Source organism: Lepidochelys kempii, chromosome 18 (genome assembly GCF_965140265.1).
Source record: "Lepidochelys kempii isolate rLepKem1 chromosome 18, rLepKem1.hap2, whole genome shotgun sequence".
Taxonomy (NCBI): Eukaryota; Metazoa; Chordata; order Testudines; family Cheloniidae; genus Lepidochelys; species Lepidochelys kempii.
Genome location: NC_133273.1, coordinates 10,145,959 through 10,169,550, shown reverse-complemented (window position 1 = coordinate 10,169,550; position 23,592 = coordinate 10,145,959). Strand labels below are relative to the sequence as shown.

Sequence of the window (23,592 nt, the reverse complement as noted above, 5' to 3'; positions counted from 1 at the left end):
TCCTTCTGATTGCCAACTGGCCATGTTGGTGCAATGTCACTATAAATTAAACTCACTGGGCCAGATTCTCCAGTCCACTAAGGCCACTTTGCTCCGTGTAAGTGGCATAAAGTGGCTTTAAAGCCACCAGACGTGGCCAGTGGAGAACTCTCTGCCGGAGGTGGCTCTGCTGTCTCCTGTAGAGGTATCCCGCTCACACGGGTGAAAGGGCAGGAGGGGTGCATGTTATGGGAGTGGGGTGGGTGGAAAAGGGAGCAGAGGCGGCATGGAAGAGTTTAGCTCTGTTACACGCCATTTTCTGCTATAAATTAGAACTGCTCCTGTGCAGCTCTAGCTTGTGCTAAGGCTAGGTGGCTGAGGGTCAGACAGCTGTACCAGCTGCCTGGAACCCCCTTTCTACACTTCATACAAGTGGAGCTCAGGAAGGGTGGAGAATCTGCCACAATGGGCCTAATTCTGATCTCATTCATATCAGTGTAACTCAATGGATTTAGGTGGAGTCACTCCTGATTTATATCTGTGACCTTGAGATGGGGATTAAATATAGCTGTCTCCAGCAACATAAGGAACTTGTTTTCTCAGTATACCACCAAAACCCTGTCAGAGTGCCAGAAGCCCAGGCCCCAAAGGAGGATGCTCTGCCACCAGCCATTGAGAGTTTAACCCAGCAGCTGGCAGTGGGCCTGTGTGAAGGGACAAGCCCTCATCCTGGTATAGAAGAGGCTAACTACCTCCTCTGGGCCTGTTCCATGCTTTCTAGGGGGCCTGTTGACTGTTCTGCCCTGGGGCCTGGAACTTCTGTCGGCAGGCCTGGTGCTGGGCACTGATCTCAACTGGGGCTTCGAGTTGCTAGGGATGATGAATAATAAGTATATAGAGAAAGAAGGGTTTCTCCACTGATTGGGGTGCCTCATCATTTCCATCAGGAAGGGAACGTGATATTGAGGTGTTTGTTAGCAGCAGATGGAGGACTAGATGCTTTGGCGAGAGAGGGAGAAAGCTGAGAAGGTTTCCGCAGTGGACACAGATGGAGGGGGGCTTGTTACTAGTTGCTGCACAAAGTGAATTCTTCTGAAGCTCAAATTTCAGGCTGCAGATCCTAGGGAGAACACGAGAGAGGCTACTGTGACAGACTCCACCTCTGTATTCACACCCTACACACAGTCATACTCACCTGTGTACAACCTATGCCTCAGGAGGTATCATTTGAAAACTCCTAATTTACCAGATGACAATGACCAGCAAAATATGCCTGGCACTGGCCACATTGTATATGAAGTTATAAGATTCCGCGGTGTGATGTTATGAACACATGTTCCAAAGCCCACAGCCCTGCCCAGGCAGCAGACGGGTCTGTCCTAGACAAAGGAAGGAATGTGGGCTTGCCTAAATTTGCATTTAAGCAGTAAATGTAGTCATCCAGCAGAGAAGGAAAACAAAGGAAGTTCAAATGGGTGAAAAAAAGCCAGCAGGGAATTTCCTTTCCCATAGGCTTGTTGTCTCCTGGGTCTGAGCTAGAAATGGTTTTCAAAAAGGAAACTGAAACTTTGGAAAGGAGGGAGAAACACCCAAGGCCCCTCTGTCTGTCTGTCTCCTCCTGCCCACATCATCCTCTGCACCTGAGAAGACAAAGGGAAACGGGTGTTAGACTCTGGGGGAGGGTTCCTGACCTAAGAGGTTGGTCGGCGATTTGCTGGAGTATGTCATGAAACAGTTTGCTTTGCAACTAAGATAGCTTCTTAGGTAGATATTAGTGAGCACTTTATCTTTATTTTTCTTCTAACCAGTTTTGACCTTTATGCCTCATTACTTGTACTCACTTAAAATACCTGGCCTGTTCATGCCTCGGAGGGTCTTTAGACTCTTCCGTGTCTTACTGTTTATCCATCAGATTGCCAATGCAGTGGGGAACAGCTTAACAACCTTCTGTCAAAGTCAACAGATGTTGGCTGTGAAATATACAGGTACGCTAGATGATTGCATGGTCACTACCTCTAGCAAGCCAAGGGGATAAGAGAGAAATCTAACTTCATGCTTCAGGGCATAAACTGATAAAAACAAGAATCAGGAAGGAATTATACCACTCTCCTTTCTGAAAACACTGTATCACACTGCACAAGTGTCACATGATTTAGGGATGGGTAAGGGAACTGGGGCAGCAAGAGGAGTCTAACGTTACTAGCAAGATGGTTATTTGTTATCTACCCTTCAGGGGTCTGGTACAACTGCCTTTCAAGCCAATGGCCAGACTCTGACATCAGTTGGTGTTGGTTTAGGCTTTAGATGAACTCAGAATTATGTATGTGATCATCCATGATGTCTGATTACTCATTATCTACAATCTGTTTGCAGCACGGCCTCCGCAGTGACCTAGCCCTGCATGGGAAACACCCTTTGTGCCTTGAAATGGAGAAGACTAGAAACCTTGTTGGACAGAGAAGCCACACAACAGAAGTTTTTTGAAGCTTCAATATTAGATAATGAGGTCAGCATAGATGTGGTCACTGAGTTCCCAAAAGGGAGGGACAGACCGTCTATATAAGGTAAATCTGTCACTATCCGAGATCAGGAGTCACCCTGAGCTACAGAGACTTTCCCAAGCCCAGAAACAGTGAGTAGAGACCGATCACCGATATTTTAATTGTTACTGTGTCCAACAATTAAAACGTCCAAGAGGCTGTGTTGGAGATTGGCACAGAGCCAGATCCATCCCTGATGCAGCCCTGCTGAAGTTCAGTGGGGATTACACTAGGAATGCATCTGATCTGATGTATCCAGCATGTGGAAATGGACAAAAGTGTGGGATTAATTGGTTAGCAGGGCTCCCATTCCAGTGAATGCACTTGCTGAGTGTGTACCTGGAAACTCCCCTTGGGATCCACAGTGAGCATTACTACCAGGTTGTCAGGGGGCACGTAACTAAGTCCCACGTCTCCTCTGGGCTGAGGAGCAGCGGCAGAGCCAGGAGCATCAGGGCAGTGGTGAGTGAACACCTCAGGGAGTCTCTCCTGGCAGCTGGGCTCCGAGGGCAGAAGCCGGCTCCAGGGATCCTCGCTGGCTGGTGCCGGGCTCCTTCAGGGGAGAGGCAAGAGCGCATCAGGGCACAGCTCAGAGCTGTGCAGAGGCAGCCCGGCTTGGGGAGCAGGGCAGGGAGGACTGCCAGACAGACAGACAGACAGCAGCCCGGTTCCCATAGTGTGGAGAACCAGGAGCCCGAGTGAGCCGGGAAGCTCCTACCAGCTTCCAATCCACCAGCTCCTGGCAGAAGGCGATGGTTTTCAGATCATCGGGTGCACCCTCTCTTAGGAGGATGTGCCCCACAGTTCAAAAACCTCTGTGCTAAATGGAAGGCAGAAATCTGTGGGGGGATGCATGCTGCCCCATTTTTCTGCCCCCCTGGCTTTGCACACTGGCTTCCCCCCTTCCGTGGTTACAGCCCTGGTCCTGGCTGTAAACAACAGAGTGGAGAAGGTGCGAAAGTGAGGTATGAACATTGCCCTTTTCCTGCGCAAAGGCAGAGCAGAAGAGAGAGATGTCCCTGATGATCCCCTATTGTTCCTGAGCAGTAGTTCCTAGCCTCTTGTTTGCAGGTAAGGGTTTCTGAACTGTAGCAAGCCATCTGGCACGGTGCCACACTGTTCTTTAAGCAAAGCTGGGTACAAGGTGCCAGGTCATTGTGGGATGGCAGCGACTTCTCTCATAGAGCTTCAGGCCAGAAGAGAACTACCAGGTCATGTGCAGCAGAGGCCACTAAACCCCACCCAGCTTCCCCCACACCACGCCCAACAACTAGAACTGGACAAAAGTAAAACAGCTCTTAGGAGACTAAACTATTATGTGTCACAGGCAGATAGCAGGAGGGACTGAAATGCACCAATGGCCCAGGCTCCTGCAGGGCAAGGAATTGATTTAGTGAATGAGATCCAGATGATAGTGACCCACACCTGCCTTTTCTTTCAGTGCCCTCTGTCCCTTGCTTTCCTGCCCTCCCTGTTCCTTTTCAATTTCTCCCATTCAATCCACAAACCAATACGGTGTGGCTGGGGATCTTTCGTCTGTAGAGGAGCTGACAATGCTTTTACGCTGGCAGGGTCTGTTGTGAACATTTGCAGCCTGTGACTGATTGAGCCTTCGCTCTCCTAGTCCTTGGATCTGTGAAGTGTTTTGTGCCCCAGGATGAAACAAAAGCTGCATGCGGGAGAAAGGAAGAGAAAAGGCACCGGCAGTAAATAGGATCCCTCCACCGAGGGAAGTAAATGAATGTCCTCGCTCATGCCGCAAGTGAAATCCCACTGGAGTCACTAGTCCCAGTGTGCGTGAAGCAGGGTGAATTGTGTCAGCATCCTAAAGGGGCATCAGTCTCTTTGCTCCGGTGTTGGCTTCCTACCGGCCAATACAACCATGCACAGTGACCGGAACGGGGAGAATATAGAAAGTCTTCACAATATTAGAATCACTGGATGAAATTCAGCCCCGTGCAGAGAGCCTACAAGATGTCCATGCACCGCTTAAGACCAGGGAGGACTTCAGTGATGTATTGGCTTCCTGCAATGTGTCTACACTGTCACTAGGGCCAAGCCTGCCACCGGCACAGGTAGACTCGCACGAGCAGGACTCAAGTTCGCACGCTTAAAACTCGCAGTGTGGATGATGAGGCTCTGGTGGAGACTTGGGATAACCACCCGAGCTCAGGGCCAGGTGGCTGGGTGGGCCTGAGCCCAAAATGCAACATCCGCACTGATCTTGTTAGCATGCTGGCACAAGCCTGTCTACGCAGGCTGGAAGGATCACTCCCAGCTGCAACGTAGGCATACCCCGGGGGTCCTGCTCCATATGGTTGGATTTCACCCATCCTCATTTATGCTTTGAAGCTAAATCTCCACTTCCCAGTATAATCTCTGCTCTTTGTGACCAGGGGTCTCATGCTCCAGTAATTCAAACAGTTGAAACCCTTTGCTTCTGTTCTCTTCTCAGCTGCTTTCTAGGCAATGACCTATGCAGGCTGCCCATACCTGGATGTTAATATGTGTCCTTGAGTTCTTTGCCTGAATGGAAAATCAGGGTGTTTTGGGTTTCTTCTTCCAGGCTCTGCATGAAGATGAAGAATCTCTTAGTATTTGCTATGCTACTTGCTTATGGTAAGTGGAATACATTCACTGATCTCACTTACAGGTGTAAATCTACTGATGTCAATAGGATTATAGCAGCATTAAACCAATGAATCACTAATTCATAACCAGGCCCACTAATTCGCTAACTTTTTCCAATTAATTTTGGGGGGAGGGAGAGGAGGGGAATAGTGGCTTGGCCCGTGGGCTGAAAACTTGCTACAAAACCAGTCTCCAAATTCTGCACATCTGGATCTACTTCTCTTTCCCATTGCATCAGTACAAGGCCATTTAAAATCAATTGGGTGGCACCCGTGTAAATGCAGGGAGAATTTGACCACAAGCTAAAATCCGTGAGTCTGGCTGCCATGTCAAGCAAGGGAACACTCAACTGGGTCCATGGAGAAGATCCACAAGAGACCTACAAAGTCCGTAAATGGGGGTGTGGCCTCAACCAGTTGTGGGAGAAGTCAGTGCAAAAGTCCTAGGGCTCCCTAATATAAGTTACTGCAGAAAATAGATCACAAGTTGGGGCTGCCGTGAGCAGGATTAACTCTGTGTCAGCAAAAACCTGCACGTCAGGAGGATGAGCGAGAAAGCAGAGTTGGCCGAAACATTTCAAATTTTTAAATTTGAGGCCAAATTGGGGAAAATAGTAGTGAAACTTCTGCATTATTGTCACCCGTGGTGGGGGAGGGGTGTTTTTAAACCACCTATAGCACTGGTTGGAATGTTTTAAAAGCCGGAACCATTCTGAAGTTTGGGAAAACGCCAAAAGTCCAATTTTTTTTTAAAAATGAAAAGGGAGGACATTTGATTCCCCCACCCCCACTTCTTAAAACCAGCTGTAATATGGCCCCGCCAGTAGCTGCCTAACCACTCAGAGAGCATCTGTACATAGGAGAGGCCTGAGAACGTTCGCTGCACCTTCCCATGCACCACACCCCCTTATTCATGGTACTGCCATGTGAGTAGCCGTGCTACCATCAGTATCTTCCCCAACACAGGGTCCATCCCTTCCATGGGTGTTCCTAGATGTGCCCCCTGCCAACTAACGTGCTTTTTGCCTTCTACTGACTCAATGGCATGATATGCAAGACCTTATGCAGCTAGGATTTCCAGGACAAGCCTGAGGATCTGAATTGTTCCTGCAAGGCTCTTCTGCACGTGTCCTGTTCTGATTACCAGGGCCGGCGCTACGGTTTTTGCCACCCCAAGCGGTGGGGGAAAAAAGCTGCCACAGTAGATGGCAAAAGGGAGAAGCTGCCGCCGAATTGCCACTGGTGGGACCGATGAGCTGCTGCCGAATTGCCGCCACCCCCGTTCTAACTGCTGCCCCAAGCACCTACCTGGAACGCTGGTGCTGGGAGCCCGCCCTGCTTGTGACACAGTTGTTACCAACATACTACTCCCAGGGCCCAGGGGTCTGCCTGCCTCTGCAGAACTATCCTAATGCTGCGCTAGTCTCTGGGATGATCGCGAGTAGCTGTAAAGTAGAGAATGGAATTTGAGTTATAGTGTCAGGAGCCCACTGACCATCTGATTAGTCTCCAACTGAGACCCAAGCATGTGGATTGCGGCCGCTCTGCCAGTCCAGACTTTCCCACGATGCTGAAACGGTTTGTGCAGTACAGACCATTGAAGACAATGGAGCGCCTCCACATTTACACTGGAAGAGATGGGGTGGGGCCCAGTTGTGTAATATGAATCTAAAACCAGTTTTAGATGTGAGGAGAATCAGGACTGATGCACTGGGGACCAGAAAAATTGGGATAGGGGTAGGGGGTAATAGGCACCTTTATAAGACAAAGCCCCGAACATCGGGACTGTCCTATAAAATTGGGGCATCCGGTCACCCTACCTGATGATCTCACACAGCAGCTTAATAAAGGCACAGGAATAAGTGTCATTTCTTTTTGGGAATACCTCCTCTCCCAGTGCTGGATACCCTTTGGCTGTTTTCCAGGTGCAGTTATGACACAAGGGAGTTTCTGGGAGCTTCAAAAGATGATTAAGCAAGTCACTACGAAATCTGCCTTTTGGAATTATTACAACTACGGCTGCCACTGCGGATTGGGCGGTAAAGGGACGCCAAAGGATGGCACTGATCAGTAAGTTGCTGTCTTAAAAAGCCTGCCAGGAACATCAGTTGGGATAACACTTGCAAAAGGGCCTAAAGGCCAGATTTTCAAAGGCATTTATGTTCCTGCAGATGCACACCTAGTGGAATTTTCAAAAGCGCCTTGGTCCCTAACTTCCATTGAAATCAATAGGATTTAAGCACATGCGTATCTAGTGGGATTTTCAGAAGTGCCTATCTCCTTCTTTAGGCACCTAAATACTTTAGAAAATCTGGCCCTCGGGGCCGAACTCACTTTTGAAAATAGAACATAGGCTCCTGAGTCACTTAAGCACATCTGAAAATTTTACCCCAAGTCTGTATTTACCCAAGATGCTCTCCATCAAGTAAGGCCAATTAGCCAGATACTCAGCTTGTGTAAACTGGCATGGCTCTCTTGAAGTTGCTGGAAGTATGTCAGTAAACACCCAATCCTTTTTCAAAAGAAAGGTGGATTTGAGTTAAGGAGTCAGGATTCATAAAGAGAGAGGGTGACCAGATGTCCTGATTTTATAGGGACAGTCCTGATTTTGGGGTCTTTTTCTTATAAAGGCTCCTATTACCCTCCACCCCCTGTCCTGATTTTTCACATTTGCTGTCTGGTCACCCTATAAAGAGAGGTTCTTCCACCAGCTACCAAGGAAGATAGCTGAATCTACCTGCCCATATTTCCTAGAATGGGGTGCTCCAATGTGTTGGAGTTAGGAGGAAGGCTACCACCTTCCTTTGGGCTTAAATGCAAGAGCATTATTTCCCCTCTGGGATCAAAGAAATAAGAAATCAGAACCATACCATGCCACTGGGTTTTTTAAGAGGCGCTCCTCATTGGTTTCAGATATTTATGTTTAAGGATGAATGGCACAATAAAGCCCCTAAGAAGTGTACCGATGGAAAAGGCCTATTAGATCACATAGGTACACTCTAAGGCCCCGTGCATAGCTGTTCCCTCTTTTACATTTATTTGCACACCATCCCGTGTAGTTTTAAATATCTCAAGCAATGGGGCTTCCACCCTCGGTGGATTTAGGGAGAGCAGAGCATGGGGCACCGTTTTCATCCCCCACCATGGAATAAAGAATTAAGAAAAGGCCATGAGCTTTAGGGGAAATCAGGCTATGACTGCCCCCTTGTCTCTGTGAAAGTTATTTTACATGCTGAGGTCAGAGTCCCTTGAGCTGACCACTGGCTGTTCCTGCCAGACCTTCCTAACGCAAGAGCATCCTGTGTAGGAGATCAGAGAAGAAGCTTGAAATCTGCTCAGTGGCCTGTCTGAAGAACAATAAAGAAAGGAAACTTGATATCTGTGCTTTCTCCAGGGTGCTTCGTGTAATAACCCGTGCCCCTCCACCCAACGTGTAACATATATAGATGGGAAACAAACTGAGAGTCTAAACCTTTTAACTTCAGTAGTATTACTCCTGATTTACACCAGTGTAAGAAGACAGTCTGGCCCATAGTGTCAAAACATGTCTCTCTTTTACGTGCACTGGAAAAGTGTCAATGGGTATTTTTTTTTTTGCTCGTGTTTTAAACCTATGTGTACGTGTCTCTTTGCTGAGTTCTTCCTTCTCCCCAAGGTGCTGTTACTTGCATGACTGCTGCTATGAGAGGCTCAATGATCATGGCTGTAATGCCAAATTTAATTCGTACAGCTACGTCTACCTGAATGGAAAGATCTACTGCGGTGAGTTGGCTCCTGGACAGAAAGATGGGGATTCGGTTTTGTTTCTTCTCCTAAATCAGAAAATTGCTTTGCTACTTGACTTTTAAAATTTGTATCCCGAGCCCAGTCCACCAGAGCTTTTGTTCTTATACATAAGGAACAGGACAAGAGAACCAGAGTCGCTGGCTGGCTGAACCTGGGGATGCAGGCCCCGAATCAAGCAAACACCTAAACATGCTTATAAGCTATCCTGAATAGCGATTTTTTCCCCCCTGACCATAGGCTGCACTGATTACAAGGAGATGTGTCATCTTAGCCTCTGCTCTCAGCTAGGAGTTCTCAAAACCAGTGGGCAAGGTTGAGAGTGAAAGCCCAGCCAGACCCCAAGCTCAGAATCCCAACAACAGGAAAGAGGCAGAAGAGGGGGAAAACCAATAGAAAATTCATTTGCTTCCCACTACGAAAAGGGTGGAGAGAGGAGAAATCAATGGGACGAATTCAGAGCAGAGTCTAATTGGAGTGATGCAGCAGTGAATCATGCCCCGCTTCTTCTATAAGAAGCATAAGCTAGTGTAATTTAGATCTTCAAGGCCTTTCAATGTGTGTTATGCCATCTGGAATTCCCTGACACTCGTTTAGATTCATGCCCACTTACTAACATGTAACTTACACACTCACCTGAATCTGACTCAGTAATTTTACTGAATCACTATCAGAGATGGGAACTTGCACAAGGGATTACTGACTACAAGAGATGCTACTCCCTTTGGGTGTGTCTGCGCTGCGTTATAAAGCCTGCTGCAGCGAGCCTCAGAGCCCAAGGCTACAGACTTGGGCCCGTGCTACAATGCTAAAAATAAGTGTTTGGGCTTGGGTTCTGAAACCCACCCCAATTCCAGGCTTCAGGGACCAAGCTCCAGCCTGAGCCTGAATATCTACACGGCTACTTTTAGTGCATAGTACAAGCCTCACAAGCCCAAGGCTGTAGATCCAGGCTCCAAGGCTTGCTGCCATGGGTTTTCTTTGCCATACAGGTTGAGTTTGAGAGAACACTGACATTCTAATGGGCTTCCTTTATGTGGAATGGGCAAGTAGGCTGTGGGGCTAGGCACTTTCTTAACCCCCAGAACAGAATATGGGATCAAAGGAGAGTCCTGTTACCATAATACAAACACACAATAATAAAATGGGTAACAACCAGAGGCCAGGCAATTTAGAGACAGAACTTGGTTTTCACAATGTGGAGGAAACCGGCTGGTTGAAGGTTTGAACACAGCTGTCTTGCCTGTGTTCTGGAAGTGGAGCTACGTCTGCGTGTCATGATAGTTTGCTGCTTTATCAGTCACATCCCTGTGCATGCGACTCAATCTACTAAACTAGGAAGCTGGATGCTGGGCTGAGGTTCTACTCCCTAGGGACTTGTCTAACTGGGAAATTCCATTACGTTAGAGTGCACCCCTGTGGAATCAAGGTAATTGACATGAGGTTAAAGCCGATGGTCCCTGTCTATGGTGAGTACTTTGCCATCGCTGCATCCATTACCATCCTGCCACAGGGCCAAGTTATAACACGATGGCGTTTCACATTGTAGACCAGCTCCTAGGTGTCAGCATGTGCTATCTTGGGGTATGACTACACTGCAATCACAGGGTGAGATTGCAGCTCATGTAGACATACCTGAGCTAACAGTTATCTCGCTAGCTCTGGTAGTGATAACAGTGAAGTCACAGCAGTGTCCGCTTCAGTACAGGCTGCCCTGCAAGTCATTAGGGTTCTTGGGTTGGCCCATGCTGAAATGACACTGCTATGGTTTCACTTCTTCAGGATCCCAATAGCTAGATTAAAGCTTGTTTGGGTATGTCACATACTGGGATTACAGTGTAGACATACTCTTATATGGCCCCATCACCGTTGGTAGCCTCTCTTCTTCTCCTCTCAAACACCCATCCTGTTACTGTTTGTCGGCAGGCATGGGGAGCCAGTGCAAAAGAGAGAGCTGCCAGTGTGACGGTGACTTTGTGCTCTGCTTGAAGAAACACTTAAGCAGCTACAAGAAGGGTTATCGCTTCTATAGAAAGAGGCACTGTGCGGATGAGAAGCCCACATGTTAAAAAGTTGCACAGATTCTTTACCTGCCATATCAATATACTCTTTATTTGCACAAGGTAAAAGCAACAAAATGTGATTGTTTTATTATAATGTCTGTTTATTACATATACACATTTATAGATATAAAATTTTGCATGGACTGCTTAATGTATTTTCGTAATGTTTGTGCTTGGATCATTTTATAACTTTGATCCCATTTATATGTAGCAATATTTTTTGTTGTATTTTTTTTTTAAATTGAAATAAAAAAACAAAGCCGTCATGTGCCTGACCTGGATTGGTGAATGGAATGATTTCACAACTTCGTTACTGCTTTTGACAGAGTAGAAATCTCAAGAACTGTTTGTGAATAGCCAGCATGATCCACCTTCAACCATGTCATGAATTAGGGACTTAATGAGCCTGATTCTGCTCTGGTTTAATTATGTTATAAATCAGGAGTAACTCCCTGGAAGTCAGTGGAGATACAAATTGTCCTCTGTTACACCAGGGTAAATCTGGAGTAAATGAGATGAAGTATTTTGTATTTACATACATGTAAATGGTAGGAGAATTTATCCCACTGCAGTAAAAACAGTAAAATTAGGTCCCTTAGTTAGTTGCTTTCTTTATTTACATATATGTTCACCTTTTGCAATGCTGGACAGTGTCATCCTCCTAGTTGAAACTTCCAATCTCAGCTGCTCTGATGCCATGTGGTTTCATGCCTCGTTTCAATACAATTCACAAACTTCTCCAGAGAGGCATATGTGCCCCACCAGGCAGCTTTGTATTAGCCAGGTCTTGAAAGATTTAGAGTATGTGGGTTAGGTGAGGTGGGGGAAGGTTGCTTAGTATTAAAAAGCATGTGAGATGGAAGAGTAGCATAACAACTCACCTGAGGAGAGACTGGGTTTTCTGCCAGATCATTGGAAAAGAGGAGAATTCTGGTGGTTAGATTCAGTGGCCACAAACTGCAGGGCTGTTGGGGGGGTCAGTGCTGGTGCAGTTACCCTGCTATCAAACGGCAGTAAGCGAAAGGAGAATCAGGCTCCTGGGATCTGTGGCCTACACCCCAGTGAGACTGGCACTGAGTCATCCACTGACTCAGGAGAGAAGACCCACAGTCATCCACTGTCCCAGGAGAGAAGACCGGGGGAACTGGTAGAAATTACCTCTTGCACTGCAGTAACTATTCATTTAATTAGGTATTAAAGAACTTGGCACTGCTCTAGCTCTTTCCAGACCGAGATCTCAAAACACCTTTCAGTAGCATTATCCCCAATTAAAGAAGGGGAAACTGAGGCACGGATTATGGCCAGTATTTTTCAGATGCCTGCATGGGAGTAATTGGCAGTTCAGGTGGATAGAAAGGTTTGGGATGGGATCCTTTAGTGCAAAAGAGGTTGTCAGTGACCACAAAAGGCCTGACGGACCTTGGGAGGTGGGGGGTCTAGTCAAGGCCATGGCCACTCATCTTGCATTTTCAGAAGGGCCAGACTCTCACTCACACAGGCGCGGCAGCTCCATCCGTGCTTCAGGCTAACTGAGCAGGAGCAAATTAACACCTGCATTTATTGGCTCAGATAGATACAGCACACCCCATTGCACACTGAATGCAAAGGCCACCACGCGTGGAGAGAGGAGCATGGAGATGGATGGTGAGCGACGGCAAACGTGCATTACGGGACTGGGGGAGAGGGAATAGGAACTCCCATCTCCTACACGCAGTGTATTCCCCAGCCAGTGGACTCCTTCCCACGCTGTCTTCTCATGGATGGCTATGCCAGGGCCCCTTCTTTCTGCTTCCCTCTATATTTCTCTCTGTGCCACTGTGGTTCACTACTCTGTGTCAGCAGGCCTGACAAACTTACTACACCTGACACGTTGCTGTCATAGTATTTATCTATGAAGAATGTCATGTAAGGGATCAACTAAAAGTTTGTCATGCTGGTCCTCAGCAGCAGCGTTCAGTGTATGTATAGGTGTCATGCAAGAAGTTGAATGTATGTACCAAAAATCTGTTTAGAATCCTGTTTCGAATCTGTGTCCTGGAGTTTCGCCAGACAATGAGATACGGAGTCCCCTATCTGCCCTGTCTCTTATGCAGATTAAGCACTATAAAACCAACACAAAGGAAACTCCATTTGCATATTAGGCCAACAGAAAAACAGGTTGATGGAGTAGCGGTGGGAGGCGGGGAGGGAGGATGTGAAATCAGTATGGGAGACCAAGGCTGGAGGGGTCAAAACAAAGAGTTTTAGGGAAATATAGGGTGAAGCAAAAGAACTGCTGGGGAATTTGTGAAAGAAGAGATTCCCTTCTGAGAGATGTGATTTAACCAGAGCAGTGAAATGTTATTGTTGGGAAGAGCTAAGGTGAGCTGTTTAACACAGCATCATATAGAGATGTTCTGGAACTAAAGACCCTCATGAAACAGGTCAGAGGATGAGGAGAGATCCTTTAAGACCAGAGAACTTCAAATGGATGTTACTGAAAGGCAATAAAGCTGTTGACCGGGAAACTTCAACCTGAGAAGGAACTTGGGGTTGTGCAAAGTTAATCAAAGAGGTTACTTCACCCTGAAATCTTTTTAAAGCCCACAGAGCCATGTATGGCAAAACAAGGGAGTTTGGGGTAGGTGGACATCAGTTACCTAAACCCTTGAAATTTTGAAAGCAGAACTTAGGCTTTAAGTGTAAGAGTCTTGAGACATCTATCAGCTCTGGTACTAAAACGACAGTAACCGTGTGCAATTACAACTGTGGAATTGTCAATGCAAGACCCTGTTTTCTCTGATTGGAATGTGCAAAGGCAGCACTACCTCTTACTCTGATTGGTCCCATTTTCAAAAAACCAATGTTGACCAATCAAATTACAGTCCAGAGAGTATGGCCAAACATGGACCCCCCGCCCCATTAGAATGGAATAAATAAGCCTAATCATCAGTCTGCTTCCCCATAGCCAACAAGTCTTGGAGCAATACCCTGGATCCATAGGCTGGCTGCTGAGGACTGTCTGTACAGGTAACAAACTAAGACTTATCATAGATAAAAGGCAGAGTTAATAGTATTTTAAAGACAGCAGTGTTAGTAGAACAAGTCTTATAATACTACTGGCTGAGGTCCACTGGTCTTCAGTGGGAAGGAGGTCAAACTAGATTATCCTAGTGGTCCCTTCTTGTGTTAAAATCTGTGAATACTACCTCACATTAAAACAGGCCACTGATGACCTGGAGAGTTCACCTACAGTACCTCCATTTGACAAGTAACAAGAACTTTTATACGGACATTTCTTTTCAGCCAAGTGGCCATTTGCGTAGTCTAAGTTAAATGTGTGAGTTACAAAGTTTGTAAATAACTTAGTTATATGGTGCCATGCAGGGGGGCTGGAACAATTTGTATAGTGGGGATGCTGAGAGCCATTGAACCAAACTGTAAACCCTCTATATGATGGAAACCACTTCAAGCCACAGGGTGTGACCGCACCCCGAGTTCCAGCACCTATGGCATGTCTTGATTCTGTTGAACTCGAGGGAAATTTTGCCACTGATTTCAATGGGGTGAGGATCTGGGCCTTGGTCCATTATGTGTAGTTGTGTGTCACTAACAAGTTTCATCCTAGATTTATTGTGGTTTGATGTCTTGTTGTTATATTTTAACACCCGGAGCCAGATCCTCAATCAGCATTGCTCCATTGACTTCAGTGGAGTTGCACTGATATACACCAGCTAAGGATATGGCCCCCTGTATTAAATTCATTCATTTGAACTCTATAAAGGCCATGTGACCTCTATCATATGACCATGTATATTTTACTCTCAGTAAGTACTGATTTCACTGTACGCTCTCTTTGGATTAATGTATAAACTTACAACAGTTCCTGAGACCACACTTTAACCATGCAAATTCATGAGAAACGCAGTATGGGTAACTGGCTAATTACAAAAAGAAAAGGAGTACTTGTGGCACCTTAGAGACTAACCAATTTATTTGAGCATGAGCTTTCGTGAGCTGTAGCTCACGAAAGCTCATGCTCAAATAAATTGGTTAGTCTCTAAGGTGCCACAAGTACTCCTTTTCTTTTTGCGAATACAGACTAACACGGCTGTTACTCTGAAACCTGGCTAATTACAGTTGCTTAGTCCTTGTGTATTTTATATAGTATCTGTTTTCAAAGGGCCTCCACCCGTGTTAACAAGGGGTCTCGTGCCCAGCAGTGGAACCATTGGTAAAACCTGTGTAACCCTTCTGCCAGGGCTGAGTTCAATATCTAGGGGTTCCTCTTCAACAATACAACACAGAACTGGCTTGAGCCCTGACCCAGTAACCTGGGAAAATTACACACCGCCCCGGGGTGCCTCTGAGAGGCAATCCTTCCCCTCCTGCAAACACAGAGTCTGAGTGTAGAAAAGAAACTTTTAATGAAAGGAGGGAAGTCGCCTGACATTAATTAGGGAAAATGCCACAAACAGGATTCATAATCATAAAACTGTGAACAGGACGCCCACCCCAGAGTGCGTGGGGCAGAGTCTTCTGCCTCATGTTCTTGAGTTCTACAACCAAGAGTTCCTTTTCCGTGCCCCCCGCTGCTCCCTCATCACACCCCACTCACAGATGTTGTCCTTTGGCAGTGAGGACCCAGGGTTCAGAGGTACAGCTGTGTGAGTTCACCTCCCACCTGGGGAAGAATGCACCTTGCTTCTTCCGCCATCTGAGCACTTGCTCTGGTTGGCCGCCCTGCCAGCAATGGTTCCTCTCCACTGGCCACTCCTGCTCGCCGACTGTCAGTTACCTTCTGCGGCCACCTGTCTCTCTGCTGTGAGGTCTGCATGTCAGTCTGTTATTTTCAGCAGAAACACTGTCCCACCACAAGTGATTTCAGTTCTCATTAAAGTACTTAAAATAACAAAAGTATCAGAGGGGTAGCTGTGTTAGTCTGGATCTGTAAAATCGGCAAAGAGTCCTGTGACACCTTATAGACTAACAGACATATTGGAGCATAAGCTTTCATGGGTGAATACCCACTTTGTTGGAGTCTGTTAGTCTACAAGGTGCCACAGGACTCTTTTGCTACTTAAAATAACAAAGGCTTCTAATCGAGCCTGTTTAGCGCTATCTTTGAACAACAGTGGAGAGAAACAGGTTAAACCAGGCCGGGGACCCTTAGGGAGAGTCCACACCTTCTGGCTGGGACACCTGTCCCCTCCCCTCTTACTTTTACAGGGGTCTGGCATTGGAGCCCCTGGCTTAATAAGGTCCTTTCAGCTAAGGGTGACCCCCTCATTTGGTATAGGTTAAGCACAGTTCTGCTCCCCTTTATTCATAGAATAAAGACAATGACATTGATAACAGCATTTCACTACCCCTGCATTCAGCACTAAAGTGATTTGTGACCCAACACCAGCCAAAGTTGATCACTTTGAGCAACACCATTCTATCTGCTAGATAGCTAAGCAGAGTAGGTGTGTTCATGTAAATACAGTTTGCTCCTGATGTGTCTCCCCCTCCCAGCTAGCTGTCAGGGGAGAGTTCATTCAGACCCTGCTTATACTTGCTTCTCTTTCTCTTGTTAACAACAAGTCCCTTACTCCACTAAAAGGCCCATTCAGCTGTGGGAGTTTGCCGGACAAAGCGTTCCAGCATTGGGCCGTATGCCTCACAAAGCATTCCACTGGGCCATATGGAGTAGCCTGTTTTCTAAAGCCTGCGAGAAAACCCCTTGAACAGACGATCAGGGTGGATTTGTTTTTTCTTCCAGGTCCTGACTAGAGGAAGATGAGGCTTCTCTTGGCATTGGCTGTGCTGTTCTCCTGCAGTAAGTGCCGTAATTTTGCAAACCCTCTAACACGTGCTAATTATCCTGGGCCTGATTCTGATCTCGTTAACACTGGAGGAGATGCCATGTAACTCCATTGAAGTCAGGGCAGTTGTCCCGGGATAGCACTAGGGTGAGAGTAGAACCTGAGGGTCGGATTCTGTGGTGCCTTGCGTTGCTGGTGCAGCCAGCTAGGTGAGGATTGCCACACAGTTAGAGACTCCTCTGGTGGCATAGAGCTAGTGTTGCGGATCCGGTGGCATTCCCTTGCCAGGTGCTCATATAGGGGGTATTGCCCAAGGGGGGGGCATGCTTCCAGCCTCCTGACCATCCATTACAGACCCTTGTTAGAGCAGCGGGGGGAGCATCCTTGTTTGCAGCTAGCCAAGGACAGGGTGGGCTATGAAGGTGTCTACATCTTCTGTTGCATGCACCCCCAGTCCAGCTCCATGCCACGCTCTCCTTTGCTGCTGTTTAGGATTGGGATGTGGTGTTTTGGGGATCCCCCACACCAGTTAGAGGTTCTGTCACCACCTGCCTTGTAACTTGGGTGCCTGAATGCCGTGCGGCTAGGGCTCAGAGCCCTGACACCAATAGCCAGCTGACAAGCGTAAAGGGTCTCACCCTGGCTTCCACTCACCTAGTTACTCCTTGCACAGTGACTCCAACAGCCCTTACTACCCCAACTCTCCCCAAATCCATCCCCCCCCCCCCGAGTTCTGTAACTACCAGACGCTTGGTTGGACCCTTCCCTTCTGGTTCATCACCCCCGAAGGTGCCACAACAGCCCTCTCAAGCTCATTTTGGTGCCTATGCTCCACATAGTTTGCACCCCCAGAGACCTGCTTGGGGTACAAAATGAAAACAAAAAGTTTATTTAATAGAAAAAAAATCACAGCTTTGAAGATGAGCTCGTGATGAAAAGCAACACCAAACATTACACAGAAAATAAATCTGCAGACACAACTTCAGGTGTTGCACTTCTAGAGCAGATTAAGGTGGGGAGGGATAGCTCAGTGGTTTGAGCATTGGCCTGCTAAACCCAGGGTTGTGAGTTCAATCCTTGAGGGGGCCATTTAGGGATCTGGGGCAAAAAAAAATTGGGGATTGGCCCTGCTTTGAGCAGGGGGTTGGACTAGATGATCTCCTGAGGTCCCTTCCAACTCTGGTAGTCTGAGTCTAAGTCCCTTTTCTAATCTAATGCTCAAATAAATTGGTTAGTCTCTAAGGTGCCACAAGTACTCCTTTTCTTTTTGTGAATACAGACTAACACGGCTGTTACTCTGAAACTTTTCTAATCTAAGTTACCTATTGCCTCCGAATGGTCTCCCAGTGCGCCTCCTTTTATAGAGGGGATCCAGCATTTCACGGAGGGCTTCCCGTTAGAGGTTGGCCCTCAGTTTCTGGATGAAAACTGCAGTTTCAAGCCTCCTCTTTAAAAGGCATTTCCCCCCCAGTTTTTTTCCCCTTTCTTTCTCCTGGCACGGTGCCTCATGGTTATTTAGGTATGGAAATTCTAGACAGGGATGTCTTAATGTTTTCCCGTTAGCCTGAATGGCCCGTCGTTTGTCTTTTCTCCTGGGTTGTACAATGCTAACTGCTTGGAGCTGATTTTGTGTGAACAACTGGCTTGGGAGGTACCCCTCCCTGCCCGGTTACTTTACCACCCTGCTGTGAGGTGATGCTGGAGTTGCTCCGTGGTCACAATGCTGTGGTTACAATGTCATGCATTCAGCATTTCCTCACTGTTAAGCAATCAAGTGCTTGACCTTGGATTGGGAATTGCTTCCTATCCAGTGGTTCTTGACAGCTCCCTCCCTAGGCTACTGTGAGGCAGAATCCAAGGAACTGCTCTTAACTAACAATAAAGTAAAATAAAATAAGAGACCCGATCTGCCTTAACTGCTTCACGATACACAGGGTCAGAAGAGAAATTCTTTAGAGGGAGAAAGCAACACGTGTCCCGTTTTTGATAAAAAATACTAGAGAGAACTGGCACATGTCCTCTGCCATGGTTAAGTTATGATGGGTGCTAGGAGGAGTCTCTCCATTCTCTTCAATAGTCTTTGGATCAGGACCTAAGTGCATAAATGAACATAGAGAAAAGTCCATTTCCTTTGCTCTTGCTTCAGTGCAGATTTGCTTTGGGCTGCTTCTGAATAAAACGGAAGAGTATAACCATGTTCTTCTCCGGGTTGTGACTCAGGGGCGTTCGACCGAACCGAACGATTCACCCTTTGGCATGAGTGAGAAAGCTGGAAGGAGCTACCCCTTTAGCGTGGTTGCAAGTTAAAATATTCATAAGTCCCCTGATGGTTCTGAGCCACAATGTTCAGATCCTGAGTCAAATTTCACTCCCAAAATTCGTGATCCAGGAGTGTGGTTCAGTCCACTTTAGGTAATGGGGTTTGCTGTAGCGTTCTGATTCAGATCCCACAGCTGGGGTGGGTCAGATCTAGGTCTTTGGTTTAGACCCATTTCTATCACTTCTCTTTGTTTAAGGTGAAAAAAATCACACCACGGCTACTGGCTAAAGCCCAGAACCTGCAAGTCAATATGAACAGAGCTCCATGCTGCCGGCTTAGTTTAGGTACATCTCTGGGCCCAGCATCATAGTATCTGAGCGCCTCATCGTCTTTAATGGATTCATCCTCACAATACCCCTTGTGAGCTTAAAGCCACTTTCCCTATTTCACAGATGAGAAGCAGACACAAAGAGGCTAAGGCCCCAATCCACAGAGGCATTTGGGTGCCTAACCCCCCTAGGCATCCAGGCATCTATCTTCCACCTAAGCGTCAGAGCCATTCATACCTGGAAAACAGGCATTTCTCCACCTAAGTTGCATGCAGGGCCCAATCTAGTAGGCAAGCTCAGAGGTCACCTACCAGCTTGAGGCCCGCTCAAAATCTGGTTGCAGAAGGAGATGTTGGTGCCTCTGTCCCGTGGTTAATGCTCTTACTTGGGATGGGGGAGACCCAGGTTCAATGTCTCTCCCTCTCCACCAGCAGGGGAGAGAGGATTTGAACAGGGGTCTCCCTTTTCACCGGAGGTTCAACTGCAAACCATAACGCTGCCCCCATCTCCCAGCAACCAGCCCTGTAAGGGGGATGCAGGTAGGTACACTTCCCATGGTCGATTGGCTGGAAATGATTGTCTAGTTTTCCCTGGGTTCCATCACCCTCCTGTCTTAAAGGAGTTCAGTGAGTTCTGGCACAAGAGAGGTGTACATTGCACCCTTCCTGGATCTCAGGAAGGCTTCACCCACAGGGAGAGTAGCTGGTATGACTGCCTGTCCTGTCCCCACCTGGGTGTTCATGCTGGAAGGACAGCTTTAGATAACACCAGGGGCACCATAGGACCCATGTTGGGAAGAGGCTGCTAAGGGGATGCTCTCAAATGATCACATCCCATTCCAAAAGGCACCACTCTCTTTTTACCCTTTAACCATCACAAGAGAAGTCCTGGGCACTCTGTCATTTCACCTTAACCAGGTTCTCTTCCTTGGAGGCCCTTCCTCCATAGTTTCCATGTTCAGCGTGCCTGGTGGAGGCAAGAGAAGTGCTCCCCCTCTTGGTGCAATGAAAGTGCGAACACTTGGACCTCATCTAGTTTTACCTTCAAACCCAAGCATTGTTCTCAAGCACTGAAGCAAAGAGCCCAGTGGGACAGAAAGGATAGGAGTGACTGGGTTCTCCCCCGGCAACATATCCTGCAGGAGGGTGACACATGCTTATGCCCTTATTATCATTTAATTATTGAAAGCCACCAGCGTGCTCCGCAGTGCACAGACGTAAAGGCCGACGTCATATCTGTTTCACGGAACTTATATTATATAGTAGACAATGCAGCTCACACACACAGTACATATAGTGCAGGACTAAAGGTTAAGCAGTGTTTTGTTGTTTTTTTTAAATGATATCTGCTCGATAGCTGATGCAGAAAAATCTGGATCTGATCCAAACAGCTCAAATCATCTACAACCTCCACTCCTCCAGGAACCTTCAGCCAGACAGTTCTGCCCAGTCCATGAACCCAGATCCAGGTCTCACTGCCATCAATGGGATTTTAGCAGGTGAATTTGTCCCAAAGTGCATTAAAAGTAGATTATTTCCATCCAGTTACTACAACAACCCCAGCTTGAAATCCATCCTTAGCCTCAAGTTACAAGCATTGTTGAGACTCGCTGGAGCTGAGCGACCTGTGGAACTCAATATGAAGGCGCTGCTAATCCCTCACAGCTCCCCTGAAGTGTAATGGAGATAAATCAGGACATAAGGGACAGGAGACAGGTGGTTGTTCTGGATCTTACAGCTGTTGGCACCTACATACTGACTTGAACTATTGTGACTGTCTCAATTCCTCTGACCACAGGTTGTCTGCATGCTCTTTACTGTCTGTGCACCTGGGCTGCCTATTGTCAATTAAGATAGGAATTTCCACCCCGGCCTGTGGGGCTCCATTGCTGTGTGCCCCTTGATTTAGCGCACTCAGCAGAACAAATCAGCAGTTGGAATAGCCGTGGGAACGGATGATGAAAACCCTTTCCGAATTTGGGCATGAAAAGGTTGACAATAACTCCATGTCAATGTGAAGAATCTCGTATGAGTAGTTAGTTCTGGATTATTGTAACACCTAAGAGCACTAGTCATGGATTGAGGCTCGGCGCCTTAAAGTATTTCAACACCTACCTCCCACTGAAATCAATGAGAGTTAGGAACCTAAATACCTCGGAGGTGCTAGGCCCAGGACCGTCCTGCGCTTGGTGCTGTACAAACTGCAGTGGGAGGGTATTTTTGCTGTGTTAATCCCCTTCACATCTTGGCCTATGGTTGTAGCACCACCACCACCATTTAGCTGTGGTTAAACATAAACCTGCAGTCCTCACGCAGGCCAAACTTCCATTGGGTAGCCATGATTCTGGTCCTTTTCAGGTGTTGTTCCCTCGGACAATCCAGCATGATCTCACTCTTAAAGACACGGGGTGAAATCTTGACCCCACTGACGTCAATGGCAAAACTCCCGGTAACTTCAGTGGGGCCGTGATCATTCTTCATTGTTCGGGGTGGGGGCGGGAGGGAATAGTTTCTTGCCAAACTGGCATCAGAATGCAGAGACTCTGCCAAACAGGTGTGAAACTCCAGCCTGTGAGTTCCTAGCACAGTGGAAGTGTTCAGAAAGGAGCAATGTGAAATCACCAGACAGAGACTGGACTCTCTACTGGGGGTCTTCAGCATGATCGCTCATCCTGGCTTAAATACAATGGAAGAGTCCTTCAGACCCAGAGGAAAGAGGGAAATGGGCGACGCCTTCTATTACAGACCTCACCACTCATCTGGATCATCCTGGATAATGGACCTTGGAGAACAAGATCCACCTAGCTGGGGTAGCAGTGGGAGGGACAGAGTGGAGAATATAAGGGCAACCAGTGGCTAGCACACATCAGGTGTTACTCCAGCTGCCAAGCTTTTCCCAAGCCCAGAGGAGGTGAGTGCTTTACAAAAGAGACTGCCCTCTAGTAGGGACCTTGCTACACTAATTCATTTACCTGGGAAGTGGTTAGGTATTATGGTGATTGGTGAGATAGATATTATTTACTGATCTTTTTCTTGCATTATGGGATCAAGCAGCTGATGCCCATTCTGACAAGTTGCAGCTTCTGCTTGTGTGTCATTGTGGGTTATTCCTTCTAACTGGTAACCATAGTTCTCTGTACTGGGGACAGACTTCCCACCCTTCACTGCAGCTGAGACTGGCTTTGGGACCTCGGGGTTCACTAAAGCATGTCTACATTGCAGCTGGAGGTATAATTTCCAGCTCAGGTAGATACACGGATTGAGCTAGATCACTACAAACAGTAGCAATCCTGTACAGGGCTTTGACTCATTGCGATGAGTGGGTTCGTGCTTCAGAAGTTCGGACTTGCCCCTCTATCCTCTCAGCAGCAGCCAGCTATCCGAAGCCTGCCTGCTGACTGGAGCAGATCCAGAGATCGATACTACTGAGTCGTTTGCCTGAGTGAAAGATCCGGGTGTTTCCTCTCCCAGGTCCTGCACAAAGATGAGGAATCTCTTTGCAGTCATCTTGCTGATCGCCTGCAGTGAGTACAGCAAACTAGTGACTCCCTAGTCGACGCTAATTATGCGATTGCCTCTGCTCTGTATCCAGCAGGCCCCCCTCAGAGCAGAATCCCCAGCCTCAGGGCAGTGCAAGTGGGGCTCAGTGCTTTGTGCACCCGGCCGCAGCATGGGGTCTGGATGTCGGGTTTACTCAGCCCTTAACTGGGCGAGGCCCGCACTGAGGTCACTGAGAGCTTTACCCAAGTGAGGCATATTAAAGCCTCAGGCCCCAGCTTGTGCATGGCCCCACACAGCTGTGTAACCGCAGGGGAGCAGGTAAGGTGTTCCCCTTGCCCCTAGCATTGCTGCACAGGGGCCTCTTGCAATACAAGTCCCTGTGCTCCGGGGAAGGGCTGTGCATTCCTTCTCTCCCACAGGAGAATGAGCTGGAGAAAGGGGGCAGGGAGGAGTTGGTGTCCTGGCCCTGCGTCCTCCTGTGCCGGTCCCCAGAGCAAGAGCAGTACAACTGTGGGAAGCGTCTATGCCGGTCTAAAGGCTGGAATGAGCGTTGTGCATCCCCTTCGCAAGGAACACACCAGTAGAGGGCACAAGCTGTCTGGTGCCCCGTGTAGAGCAGTGCACCACCACAGCGCCCCCTACCACAGGGCTGTGGCATTAAAGCCACATGCTAACCCCAAGGATTCAGCTCCATGTTCTTTCATCAATGCAGCGTGCTCCCC

The 23,592-nt window shown here is 47.6% G+C and overlaps 1 protein-coding gene across 1 annotated transcript; it reads left to right on the top strand.

Moving 5' to 3' along the window:
* The first annotated feature begins 2,737 nt into the window (after positions 1-2,737).
* On the top strand, positions 2,738-11,047 carry LOC140900265 (basic phospholipase A2 Sms-N6-like). Its single transcript, XM_073317230.1, has 5 exons — positions 2,738-3,001; positions 5,086-5,138; positions 7,075-7,219; positions 8,805-8,911; positions 10,859-11,047. Exons 1-5 carry the CDS (start codon positions 2,838-2,840, stop codon positions 10,999-11,001), a joined length of 612 nt encoding a protein of 203 aa, XP_073173331.1. The 5' UTR covers positions 2,738-2,837; the 3' UTR covers positions 11,002-11,047.
* The last annotated feature ends 12,545 nt before the right edge of the window (positions 11,048-23,592 follow it).

Excerpts from the sequence above, each read along its gene's own strand:
- LOC140900265 (XM_073317230.1), top strand. The coding sequence starts at position 2,838 with ATGCACTTGCTGAGTGTGTACCTGGAAACTCCCCTTGGGATCCACAGT. Across the intron at positions 3,002-5,085 it reads GTGAGTGAACACCTCAGGGA|GCTCTGCATGAAGATGAAGA; the intron begins GTCTCTCCTGGC and ends TTCTTCTTCCAG. Across the intron at positions 8,912-10,858 it reads GAATGGAAAGATCTACTGCG|GCATGGGGAGCCAGTGCAAA; the intron begins GTGAGTTGGCTC and ends GTTTGTCGGCAG.